Here is a 13,749-nt window from a genome sequence, read left to right as displayed (position 1 = left end):
TTGGGGTACACAGAACAGTTTAAGATAAAGTCCAATTTTAAGAGGAGGCTTCCTGAACGATGTCATCAGGAGTGCAGAAAGTCAAGATAAGGTAATTGGTGGGAATATAATCAAAATAGATTATATAGATGTAAGATATTGGCTGAGACTCACTATGTTGCATAACATCATTCCATATTAGTCATAAACAATAATAAAAAGAGTGAGCCTCCTGTTGATCTGCAATTGTGAGATACTCATCATGGTTAAAGCTTCATGTAGGTCTAGAATTTATAGCTAGTCAGGTTGTAGAGGTCTGCCAGAGTGAAATGAAATAGACACCCATGGACTAAGCAACAGCATTTGATTTCTGTCTAGTGTACAGTGAGAAGCATGTCATTTTTTTTAATTAAAGAAAGCCACATTTGAATTCTTGTAGGATTAATGAAGGATGGTCCCAATGTTAGAGAACTCTGTTTGCAGATTCCAGCTGTTGTTTCTCTGAATCTATTGGTCTTTGTTGGAGTAAGGGCTGTGGTCTCCATAGAAGACTTCCTTGGATTTTTCTTTGAGAACTCATGGAGTACAGACAATCTTTCAATTTATCTCATCATTTCATAACTTTCATGCACACACTGGTACTTGTGGAGGATTTCTTGAGTCTCTGGGAAGCAGGAGTGATCAAATGTTTGAAAAAGGTCTTCATAAATTTTGGGTATAACAACTTCTACATTTCTTTTTTAGGGTTCTAGAAATGAGTAAGTATAAAGTTATATTGTATGCAGATATTATTGTAGGGTATGAGGGAAGGTAGACTGTGTGGAAGATTATGGGCTCAGGAGGGCTGTCTGTTCCATCTTCTTTGCACTTCAGAATCTTGGTCCACAATGGCTGCATTTTAGGGGACAGAAGTAATTAAAAACACCTAAGAAAGCACTTCTGCATGTTCATATCAAATACTAATGTATTAATGAGATATGTGAAAATACCCAAGGCTACTCTTCTGCCACACAGCAGAGTTGGATATGCTGCATCTCTATGTTCCAAGCCCCATCTCATCCTTGCTTTATGTTACAGGATTCTCTTTCTCTCCATCGCTCTTTCTGATAAAACCTTCTCCTAGCTATTAGTCTGCATTGAATGTGAATGTACAGTGAAGAACTAGTCACTGGACTAAGGGCTGAGGGGAAGAACAAAGGCTCAGCTGTTCTCTCTGTAAAGCCCTGAATCAGTGGCCCTGTCCTGGGTTAAGTAAAAGAAGACCACACACCTGTATTCCTCCAGGTTCAGTTTTTCACACTCCTCAGATGATACTCACTAGCTTCTTCCTGATATTTATTCCTTTTGGCATAGCACCAAGAATGAACTAAGATGAGGAGGACAATCATCATGAAGGCCGACAGTCTTATCAGAATATACAGGAGCTTGTGATTATCTGATGGAAAATATGAATACAATAAGACACAAATCTTAGGATCTCTGTAATAGATTGCCTTACATCTATTGGTTGATGGATAGTGAATGTAATTTTTCATTAGGGCAGGAGTTTTAATGGGGAACTTACTACTATTATTCTGCTGAATCAACATAGTACTACACTGACTCTTGATGACTTTTCATCAACCCATGGTTTTGACCCATGCATTAATGCTTTTCTTAACCTCCAGCAGGGAAGCTTATATTTGCAACCCATGGTGATCAATACAGATATCCATAATTAGGAAATGTCCAGACAACAAGAGATTATGGAATGATTATATCTAAATAGGATATTTATATCACATCCACCTCTCTACAGGCTCATTGTTCTTTGTGAAAATAATGGACCAAAAATGGCTGAATGACGTTGATGATAACTACAAAGAAATAGGGCCTCCTGGACACAAGAGGGCGGTTCCATATATGAACTCACAGGAACTAGTGACAGCATTCACAAGATCAGTACAAGCTGAAGCCAGACCAAATTCCAGCATGAATGGGGTAGAGGTGGACAACATGAAGTACAACCCTAGCCAAGAATCTGTAGGCAAATGAAAGCTGCTGGGAGATGGAGAGTCAGTTTCAAAAATGTTACTAGTAACTTGACCATAGTCCGGTGGGAGGTCACACATCCATGAATATATGTGCATCACAAATTGAAGTTCATCGATAAAAAAGACAACACAGAGTTTGGTGGATAGGTCCAGGAGGAGTTGGGGGAAGGGTGAATGTCATCAAAGCACATTGTATGAAATTGCCAAAGAACTAATACAAGTAAAATATTAAAGATAAGTATCCTGAGGGCATATGGCATATACTTATGTGTTCTATTCTTTCTCATATAATTCTCAGAATAAATTTAATATGTGCTATACATGTTAGGAATGAAGGTAAGGAGGACCCTTCAAGAATACCCTGGGCTCTGTTACTGTTTGCAGTGTAAAACGCCTTATGATTTAGCTAGAATTTTCTATGGCTTCAGAGTATAAAATCCAGGATATGCAGTCCTTAACATTCCATGAAGCACAGTGCAGGGGGAAAGTACTAATGCACTTTCTTTGCCAATCTGCAGCTTTCCTGAAACTTGTCACACTAGATAACCCCGAAAGCCCAATTTTTTATCTCTTACAGCTTCTTTTTCATGTGACTTGTGCATGAGTGCTCCATCTCATCCGTCTTATGCCACTGAACGAAAATGCCAGGACACAATGTACAGCTTATGTGTTCAGTGTCTGAATCTGAGATTCGTTTCAGTGCTCAGTTAATAAGCTCTGCAACTTTTACACCTACAACACCACTGAACCAAACATTAACTTCTTCAAAAAGGAAAAATGAAGTCAAGGCCATTTCATCACAGATAGTGTCCTTATAATATGTTCCTTTCTGCTTTCTTCCTTATTCGGGTCTGATCACCTCCTCTCCAACAATGAACACAGCTAGAGTGAACAATTTGTTGTTATTTGGAAGGGAGTAAAATTTCTACCCCTGTTCACTTGTAGGGGGTCACAGGTGCAGAAATTAAAGACGGTTAGTCCATAGAGGTCCCATGCTGCCCCTAAATATCTTGTCATGTTGTAGAATTTGAGAATCAGAGAAGCGATGAGAAAACTAAGACTACAGAGCTGTGTGACGGACAGACGAGACAACGTATGAATCTAAGAGATTTTGGTGCCTAAGGTTCTACAACAGAGAAGAGAAATCATTTACTCACTAGTTTTGGAGTCTGGTTCTGTAGAAGAAGGGTAGTTTCTGCATGAGTTTGCTAAAGAATGGGAACAGGAGAGGGAGATAGGTCAGTGATGCTTTCTGTCTTTTATGGAAACTTCTTTGAAGTTGGCCAGTGACCAACACCCACTTTACCCATGATTTCTGAGTCTTATGGGTTATAGGATGCCTTTGTGTAGTTTGATTAGAGGGTATTACTCTGTCCTTGGATTTCAAGTTGTGATGACTTAATAGGAGTACCATGGAGATATCGGTATGTGTGAGAGATTAGGAGGGCTGCTCCATCTCTGAGCTGGCCAAACCGTTCCAAATTCATCCCTTATGAGTCTGTCTTGACCCCTCTTTATACCTGTATGGATACACAGATGTCTCAGTGGGTCTGGCCAAACAGAATAAAGATTATTTTGGAATTTCTCTTTCTGTCATTTTGTAATCTGATATTTTTTTCTATCAAACATGAATTATCTTTTAAAATGTTTTTAATTAGGTATAATTATATTCCTTTCTCTCTTGCTTTCAACTCTGTAGTCCCACACACGTACTGTTCCTTCAAGTTTTCCCACACCTCCCCCATCCTTAAATTGATATCTTCTTTTTCTTTGATTATTGATGTTATATGTGTGTGTATATTGATACACACACACACACACACACACACACACACATAAAGCTTACTGAGTCCTTTTTTGGAATATATATATACACATATACATACATATATACATACACACATAGCATACACATATGTATGTGTTTTATGTATGTGTTTGTATACATATATATATAAATATATGTTTATATATATATATATAAATATATGTTTATATATATTTATATGTTCAAAACATCTCCTAGAACTCCTCCATACCTTCCTATGAAAATTTCTCTCCCTCATCAGGAGAGTGATTCTCAGATATGGTTTCAGTTTTTCTTAGTCACAAAACTTGAGATAGATATGAGAATTTCTTACCTGTGACAGGAAGACACATGGGGTCACTTGGGGATGACCATGCACGTGAAGAGTTTCTGAAAGAGCCATAGCATCTATAGGTCCCTCCCTGGACCACAGGTCCAAGAAGGAAGTTGGACTGGAATGTCCCATTGTGGCTCTGCACTGCAGGCAGCCCCTGCCCCAGAGGCACCCCTTCTCTGGTCAGATGGAACATGTCAAACTGAATGTCAGAGACACAGGACAAAGTCATGTTCTCTCCTGACATCACCACAGGGTCTATAAGGGCTGACAGAGAAGGTTTCTTGTATAAACCTGGAAGAAAGGAGGCAGAGACATTTAGAGGGGCTGCTCCCTACCAGTGTTTATTTTCTCCTCATTTCTCTCTCCTCCTTCTTGGTTTGTGATCTCTCTCTTTCTTTGTTTCTCTCTGTTTCTCTGTCTCCCTCTGTCTCTCTATCTCTCTCTGTTTCTCTCACTCTCTCTGTCCCATCTTTATCTCTCCTTTATTCTATTTTCTAATCTTTTCCCCTCTCCATCTTACCTTCTACGTTATTTTGCCAGTGTCTGCCTCTATATGCATTGGTTCATACCATCTGTGTTTTTAAGTTTGTCTTCATTAACATATGTTATCTTTTTATAGCTATTGAATTCCTTATGACATTTTCTTGTATATATAATGTATTAGTGTATTTGTTTTCAAAAAACTTGAAATTAAAATATATTAAATGATTTCATGGCTTCTTTTTAAGTGCCATTCCATATATATTTCTATATGTAATGTTGATCATTTTGTGCTGTTATTCTCTTTTGTCCATGAACTTCCCCTGATTCCATTTCTTTTCCAATTGTTCTATTTTGTCCTTTCAGTTTTTCCAAATGTTTTGTCAATGAATTCTTTTAATTAGAGGCAATTGTCATTTTGTTTTAAATAGAATGCCATGTAATGGACTTCATTAAGACATCCTCATACAGTTCTTCCTGGTTCCCTCACCTGTACCAACTTTGCAGGTCCTTTCCCCATATTTCCTCTTCCATGGCATATGTATTCCATGTCTTTCCCAAGAAAAAGCCTTGTAGCATTTTTTTCAGTCACCTAGAGTGTGTGAATAATTGGAACTTGGACAGAAAACAGTTTGGAGATGTAGAAAAGAAACAGCAATTGGAGGCCTACTCAATTTCCTAAGGCTATGCTATTCTAGGATGAATAATCAGTCAACCACAAGAAAGGAAGAATGTTAATCAACACAGAAATTCTATGTCTGTTATCTGCACCAAGGTCTCAGGACTCATGAAGAGCCAGACCTACCCAACACATAAACTCAGGTCAGACACATGATATGTCTAGGTCTTCCGATAGATGTCTTATGGATATAGAAGGTAAACAAAATCTGAATTGTTGAGGCCTTTGAACACTAGTAGAAGGACATCATTGTCTCTGATTCATATGAAGCTCACTAAGTTGTCCCTTTCACTTTACTTCTAGTTATGACTTCTTTGACCTCTCTGTATCTGTGCTAGATGATATAACAAATGGTCTGTTCTTGTGTCTCCATTTTAGTTGTTTATGTCAGTAATATACTCACTGAGGTTGCTTTTCTCTACATTTCCCATACTCATCTTCATAACCCTCCAGAACTTCCAATAGATAGAATAACTGCTCTGTATCACACAGAGCTGATTAGCAGGTAATACCCTCTTACCTGTGATCTTTATGTCAACAGGGTCACTGGATTCCGACCACTCATATGGTGTGTGATTGTAAGAACCATAGCATGTGTAAATCCCAGCATGGTCAGGTGTCACAGGACCTATTGAGAAGTTGGCTTGGGATCCCCCAATATGAGATTCTGCAGAAAGCTCAAAAGAAGCCTTTATTATTTTCTTTCTATGTGAAGTCAAAATGAAGGTTTCAAACATAATCTCTGAATGACACTCCAGGGTCATCTTCTCTCCTGCTTTTACCAGGGAAGTTTGTAGGGCCAACAAGAAAGGCTTCCTATACAGTCCTAGGAATAAGGAGATTGTGAGTATGAACCTGATGCCAGTCTATGAATCCAAGAAAATCTATGTTTTTCCCCCTTAACCTGTTCTTCCTGTCAGTGTCCCACTGTCCTGTCTCTGTTTATGTTGACTTTGTACACGGACTCCTCCATCATTCTCTGGACATTTCCCAATTCTGTGACTCTAGTACCAGCACACTATTTTCCCAATGGCTTGCTGTGAGAATGTATCTGCTGATACTGTCCACCACAGTTCCTGTTGTTCCTTTCTATGTTTTGGGAATTCTGAAAACCTGGGAATGTTTATGCCATGCTCTTTCATGAAACCTTTTTAATACTATTTTGGACTAAGTATACTAATTGGCAAGATAAGGGAATTTGAGGTGAAGGTAGGTATCAGCGCAACTCTTCTGACCTTCTCTATGGTTCAAAGTTCAAAAAGCATCCCAGATCTGGCATCATAAGCATTGTTTCTTATAACAGGTTGATGTATTACCAACTGGATATTCCTGTTCTCTGCACATCCCTGCCTAGTTCTTAATTTTTCCTTGATGTAGGTTCCTTATCCAATCACTACCATAACAAATCATCACAAATGGGATTCTTAAAGAGAACACAAGTGTTATGAAGATCAGAATTCTGAAACAAGCCCAAACAGAATAAATCAGTTATCTGCAGGGATTTGTTGCTGCTGATATCACTAGGGAAGTATCCACTACTATTTTCCTTCGACTTTTAGAAGTCTCAAGCACTCCTTAGCTTGTGGACCCGTCCTCCACTGTCAGAATTAGCAAGAGGGCGTCTCCTTCATAATGCTTTGTTCTGCCTACAACTGAGTTTTCCTTATTTGGTATATGAGCCATTGTGGTTCTATAGAGTCAGGATAATTCAGGACATTCTCCAATTCTGCTGTCAACTTGTTAATGTCTGAATTCCATCTTCAAGCTCAATCTATCTGTGACACAACACTCCTTAACACTGCCTTTACACTACCGAAGGCTTAGGCACAAGAAAGTGCATGTCCTTGGGTTTATGTTATGTCCACCATAGGACCCATTTCTGTGTGTTGAGAATTCCTTTATAATGCTGAGACTCTGACTAAAACTTGTTCTGAAAATTCAAGCATGAGGAGCTTTGGGGAAATGAAATTACACTCCAATTATGATCTCTGACCTGATATTATGATCTCCAAGGGGTCACTGTGTGATGACAGTTCATTAGGGTACTGATGATTGTAATTATAGCATCTGTAGGTTCCTCCAAATTCTGGTGTCACGGGACCCAAGAGAAGGTATTTGTAGAATTTTTTGTCATGGAACTGAGGGATAGGAGGTCCAAGTTCTTTGTACAGCTTGAACATGGAAGACTCCTTATGATAGTCACATTTAAGATCCACATATTGTCCCAGTGTAACAACATGGCTTGGCCAAGCAGACAATGAAGGCTTGTCATGAATTCCTGCAGGAAGATACACAGAAAAAAATGTATTGATTCCCCTTTTATTCCTGAGTGCTGAGTGTCAATGTTCACTTCTTCTTGGTCATTTATACAACCATTTTCTCTGAACTGAAGCATCCCTGTTTCAATGTGAGAGGTAGAAATGATCAGGGGATACAGGAGGTAAACAAACATCATATATATTGGAAAGCTGAAACTTGCAAGATTCATCAGCTTTTCCCAGTTCTGTAGAAACAGTAAGCTATAGGACTTGCTGAATTCTAAGTGGAGATATTTAACACCCGTTTATCTCCCTGCAAGTTGTGCAGAGAGCTCCCTGGTTTTGACTTTCTTGATAATCACCTACATTGAGGTGTGCTTTCAGTAATGCTTTTGAGTCAACCTTTGCTTCTGCTAATAATCCCTCATCCATACTGCTATTAGTAATCTCATTTAACTCATAAATTCACCTATTTAAACTTTGATGCAATCAGCTTGGTCTGTCATGGGCTTCATTTATGGGGTGAGCAGATTTTCATGTGTTGTATATTCCCAAGGATAGTCTCAAACACAATAGGGTCATTTTCATGTAATGAGTGTCCCCCAACTACCACATATCTATGGTTTATCTTTCTATGATAAGATATGTTAACTGATAATGTAGAGTAAGTGTTAAATAACAAAGTAGATCTGGTCATGAAAAATTGTAATTTAAAAATAAATTACATCAGATGCTAGAGTAAAAAGATTCATTTGTAAGATAACAGATGGGAATTGTGGTCACTAAGACAGCAGAAAAGGAATGCTCTTGATTCACCCTCACTGACTCTAGAAGTCTAACAATACTAAGATTAGAATTATATTGTGATTATTCCAGACCTCAGGGGTGAGGATGAGCTGTCCCATATGACCACAGAATTGAAAAAAAATCTACAATAAAACAGAGGAAAATAGTCTTTGAACTACTCTGTCCCTTCTGTACTCTTGTATAGAGCTTCATTCACAGAGGTCAAACTGGTTCACGTTTTCACACCAAGAGTGATAAGTTAGAGGCAGACATATAGTTTCTCAACCATTTCAAGGCTTCTTGCATGTGGAACTTTGAAAGTATACAACTGCTCTGTCACTTGGATCACATGGTGATGAAAAGGATTTGGACTCATGATTGACAGCCCATGCATCTTGGTCTATGTTCTGTATTCACATGGTGGATATTCCTGAGGAAAGAGACAATAGCAAAACACTCCAGTGAAGACAGTATGGACTCCAGACCTGAGGACATCTTACAACACTGTCCTGGAAGAGGCGATTATGTACCCAATGAGAAACTGTCCCCGATTGTAGAGAATAGTCAGTGATTTTACTGAACCAGAAGCACAGGAAACAACAATATCTGATCTTAAAAGAGAGGAAGCAAAGTAGTCAAACAACAGAAAATGACACCGGGATCATCCTGTACAGGGTTGCAACAATTTGTCCAGATCTATTCTCAGTTAGATTAATGGTAAAGGTCTATTTCCAACCAAAGACCTTCTGCATGTGCAGAGGAGGTGATTCTCTTCACTATGCAAGTGTGTTTTGTAAGAACTTAAGCGTGAAAATCAGAGAAGTCAAACCTGACAGAAAACAATGGCGAGACTTTGGAAGTAAACACAGAAGGAAGGAAGGCCTATGAAGCCCACAACAAGTAATTCACAGTAGTACTTTTACCAAAGTGATAGAATTATAACTATGAATAAATATTTGGAGCTAAGACCCACAGATGAGAGAATATGTGGCATTTTTTCTGGGTCTATGTTATCTCAGTTAAATGTTTTATAGTTGCATTTACTTTTTATGAAAATTTTATGGTTTCATTGTTAACCACATTATATCTGTGACACATTTTTATTATCCATTCATCAGCTGAAAGACATTCAGGTTGTTTCCATGTCCTAGCTATTGAAAATAGAGCAGCAAAGAACATGACATGAAATGTATCCATGACATAAGATGTCAATTCTTTTGATACATTCCAATGGCTAGGAATGATGCAAATATAGTACTCATTTATGAAAATCTCCAGAAATTAAATTTAAACAGGAAAATCCTTTATAAAATAAAAAGACATGATATAACTTAGAAAAGAAACTGTCTAGAATATTTTATAAAATTTGGAAGTTAATCATTCAACAAGCTAAAAATTTTGGCAACATCCCTCTTAAGTCAAGATCACAACTACTGAGTGGACAAAACATGTGGGTCATCTTGATGTGTAAATAGGAAAAGGGTCTTGCTGCCAAGCCCGATTCTCTGCATTCCATTGCTGTGACTCTCATGATGAAATTCAGAAGGTTGTCCTCTGACTTCCACACTTGTGGCATAGTACAATCAATCAATCAATAAATAAATGAAAAAATGTAAAAAGTTAATAGAATGTTTCCATAGTATACTTGACACAATAGGAGAATGTGTGGGCTTAGACCAGGCATTAAATAATCTGATGGGTAAATACAGAAACTAAATTAAAATTCAATCAAGAAGAATGGCAGGATTTTTTGATGCCATCACAATACCAAATTATGAGTCATAAAAATTCAAGAAAGGGTAAAGAAATATAAAGGTTTTCTTGGGTGTGTAGGGGGGTTAGAACTAGGATGAGTTTAGGTAGGGGTGAATATAATTAACACATTGTGTGAAATTCTAGAAAAATCAATAAACTATTAACAAAAAGAGAGAAATAAGAGAACTAATAAAAATAAAGTGAAAAATCATAGAGAAGAAAGTTTAGTATATTGTTGAAACTTGGAATAAAATGTACATGGTCAAGTACAAGAAGGTCAAAGGACACAAAAGAATTCCAACCCAAATAATCACAATCACAGAGCACATTATTATCACAAGAGATCCTGAAATCAGAATGATAAAAGAAGCAAAGAACACATGAGGGACTTTCAACATACCTAATGGCATACATCTGAGCAAAGATTTCTGGGCCCAAGTGTCCAGGATGATTTATTCGATGAAGTGAGTAGAAAAAAGAAAATCTGCCTATAAATGTCAGCAACTCTGTGCTTTAGAAATAGACATAATGAATTTCTGAGAAAAAGATTAGGGGATAGAGCTCATCACCACAAGCACAGGAAACTCTGTGGAGTTCTTCAAACTAAATGTAAAGGCTGCTATTGAGTTGCATGAAAACATCTTCATGTGGAAAAAGTAAAAGATTCTCACTGAAAGCAAGCCAAACTAAGAAGATGCAATAGTGTGCCAGTGGTACACAGATTCTATCTGTAGCATAGATGTGTGTAGATAAAAATAACAACTTCAATGGTTGTCAAGTGAGTCACATATTTAAAAAGTCATAAATTATTACACGAAATTTCAAAATATGTGGAGGTGGTCATTTTAGAGCATGGCAAGGGGGAAGATTATTTTAATTAAAAATATTGATTATCTGTCAAGTGTAATGGCCCACTGTTTTAATCATAGCAGTTGGGTGGCACAGGCAGGCAAATGTCTGAGTTCATGGGCAGCCTAGTGTAAAAAATGACTTCTTGTATATTTAGAGTTACAGAGAAAACCTGTCTTGAAAAACCAAAAAAAAAAATTTAATTGATCAAAGCTGATGCCTGACTCTGCCAGGGACAGTGCCAGCGAGTATCTGGGAGAGACCTGAGAGGCTGGTTCCTTGGATCCTAACTTAGAAGTTCAGAAGACTCACCAAGGAGTCACTCACAGAAGCCACCAGTCAACACCCTGTGATATGTGCTCTCCTGTTAGAATGAAACCTATGTATTGGGATGGGTAGTATCTCAAAGTGTTAAGGATGGACCTACCTGCTTCTGTCAATGTTCTCAGGATTAGGAAGAAGCCTGCAAAGAAAAAGTCATGCTGGATGGTCCATCTCCTTCCAATAGTGTATCCATATGACCCTCCCCTTTCCTGTTGGGTCTCTGTAGAGTAGAATCAGAGTTCACTTAGTTAAGATGAACTCAGGAACCAAAATCCAGCACAGAAGTCAGTGTTTCTACTGAGGATGGTTCCAACTTCCCAGAACGATATTTCCACTCTGGTATTCAACACCCTTCATTCCCCGGAGGACTCACCAGTACACACAAGGTTTGGGAGTAGAGACAGCATGGTGTTGCTTCAGCTGACAAGAGGTAGAGCCAGAATAAAACTTACAGGATGTTGTGAGAGGCTCAAAGCATCTACCTGACCACAGCACGGAAAGCTGACCAACAGAGCACATCCGCTGTCACTCCCACGTTTATTGATTTTTTTCCACATAGAGTTTTTCTGTAGCCCTGTTTATCCTGGAACTCACTTTGTAGACCACGCTGGCTTTGAACTCAAAGTGCACCTTAATCCCATCCCAAGTGCCTGGATTAAAGGGTGCGTGTTGCCTTATGAGGCTTTGCAAATGCTCCTCGTTTACCATGGCCTTGGAGGATCACAGCTTCTTGGAATACTTCAGAGTTCAGCTCTTCAGCCACAGCATTCACCATGACTACAACTGAGTTGCATCCTGGACCAAACGCTTTTTATTTCAAATAATCAAATTTGATTATGGTACTAAAGGTTTGCATGTTGTAGCTTTTTACATCTGAGGCTGAATGTTTCCTCTGGCTTTCTGTGCATCATATTGAATGAATACTATTCATATTATAACAGCAATCCTAATGTGTCAATCAAAATAATCATCCTTGTAGTAATCCAATGTTAGGTTATAATTATTCAATTTTTTTACATGATTGTGTAGATTTTTAGAATAATAAAATTCCACTTATTTTCAAAAATCAAAGAAATAAAGCAAGTATATTTTTGTTTTAACTGAAAATTTTAAAGATGTACCATTCATATTCTTTTAAAAAATTCATTTTAAATTATGTGAATATATACATGTGTGTGTGTGAGTATGTGCATGTGAGTGCTGGTGCCTGGATGGCCCAAAGTGGGCATTGATTGGATCCCCTGCAGCTGGAGTCTCACAGTTGTGAGCTTGGGGTGTAGGCATTGGCATATAACACTGGGTCATCTGCAAGTGCAGAGCACACTCTTCACCTCTGAGTGATCTCTACAGCCCTGTGCACCTACCATTCTTTACCCAAATGCCCAGATACATATTTATTATGCTGTGTTTTTCCACTTCATGTTTTAATGATTGAGATAGAAATTTCTGAGAATGTTTAATTTGTACAATTCTACAAATTTTTTTGCATTTTATAAACATTATTATTTTATAACCCTAGTTCTTGAGTCTACATCACTAATTCTTTAATTCAGTAGGACATATTAAATACACAATAGTGAACTGAGATAAGAAACATCAGTATTCTAATGATGTATTTTTACAAGAATCTGTCAGAGGACAATAACCTGAAAGACACTGCAAGGAAATGGGATTTTGAATCAAGGCTACACACTCTGGGAATGTACTATGTATATGTAGTATTTAATATCTCCTATATTTTATTGCATTGTTATGTTTTTTATATATTACTCTACATATTTAAACTTAAAGTTTTGTTAGTATATGTTTTCAAATAAATTATAATTCTATCATTTCTCTTGCTTTTACTCTTCTTAATCTCTCATTTATAGCTATTTTGTTCTCTTAAATACATCTTTTTTATTAAGAAATTTTCAGTGACTGATGAAAGCAGATGGAGAGCTCCACGGCCAAGTCCCAGGTGGAGCTCCAGGAGTCCAATCATCAAGAGAGAGGAAGGATTGTATGAGCAAGAGATATTAAGACCATGATTGGAAAAAGCACAGGGACAAATAGCCAAACTAGTGGAAACACATGAACTGTGAACCAATAGCTGAGGAGCCCCCATGGAACTGGATCAGGCCCTCTGGATAAGTGAGACAGTTGAATAGCTTGAACTGTTTAGGAGACCCCTAGGCAGTGGAGCCAGGACCTGTCCTTAGTGCATGAGCTGGCTTTTTGGAACCTAGGACCTATTCTGTGACACTTTGCTCAGCCTTGGTGCAGGGAGGAGTGACTGGACCTGCCTCAAATGAATCTACCAGGCTGAGCTGAATCCCCAGGGGAGACCTTGCCTTGGAGGAGGTGGGAATGGGGGGGTGAATTTGGAGGGAAATCTAGGGGGTGGGAGGAGGGAGGACAGGGGAATCCGTGGCTGATATGTAAAATTAAATTATAAAATAAAAAAGAGTTACACTTACAAA

At 38.1% G+C, this 13,749-nt stretch overlaps 1 protein-coding gene across 1 annotated transcript; it reads right to left on the bottom strand.

The window, feature by feature from the left end:
* Positions 1-1,265: 1,265 nt before the first annotated feature.
* LOC143271654 (killer cell immunoglobulin-like receptor 3DL1) lies at positions 1,266-12,062 on the bottom strand. Its single transcript, XM_076563552.1, has 6 exons — positions 11,993-12,062; positions 7,309-7,593; positions 5,836-6,141; positions 4,154-4,447; positions 3,170-3,220; positions 1,266-1,414 (listed from the first exon to the last, which is right to left on the bottom strand). Exons 1-6 carry the CDS (start codon positions 12,060-12,062, stop codon positions 1,266-1,268), a joined length of 1,155 nt encoding a protein of 384 aa, XP_076419667.1.
* Positions 12,063-13,749: the final 1,687 nt, after the last annotated feature.

Source organism: Peromyscus maniculatus, chromosome 1 (assembly GCF_049852395.1).
Source record: "Peromyscus maniculatus bairdii isolate BWxNUB_F1_BW_parent chromosome 1, HU_Pman_BW_mat_3.1, whole genome shotgun sequence".
Lineage (NCBI taxonomy): Eukaryota > Metazoa > Chordata > Mammalia > Rodentia > Cricetidae > Peromyscus > Peromyscus maniculatus.
This window is presented reverse-complemented; position numbering and strand designations above follow the sequence as displayed.

Bases quoted from the DNA above. Each gene is read 5' to 3' on its own strand.
- LOC143271654 (XM_076563552.1), bottom strand. From the start codon at position 12,062: ATGGTGAATGCTGTGGCTGAAGAGCTGAACTCTGAAGTATTCCAAGAA. The intron at 6,142-7,308 runs GTCAGAGATCAT...CCTTATTCCTAG, and splicing joins CTTGGAGATCATAATATCAG to GACTGTATAGGAAGCCTTTC. The intron at 4,448-5,835 runs GTAAGAGGGTAT...CCTTTCTTCCAG, and splicing joins TGTTGACATAAAGATCACAG to GTTTATACAAGAAACCTTCT.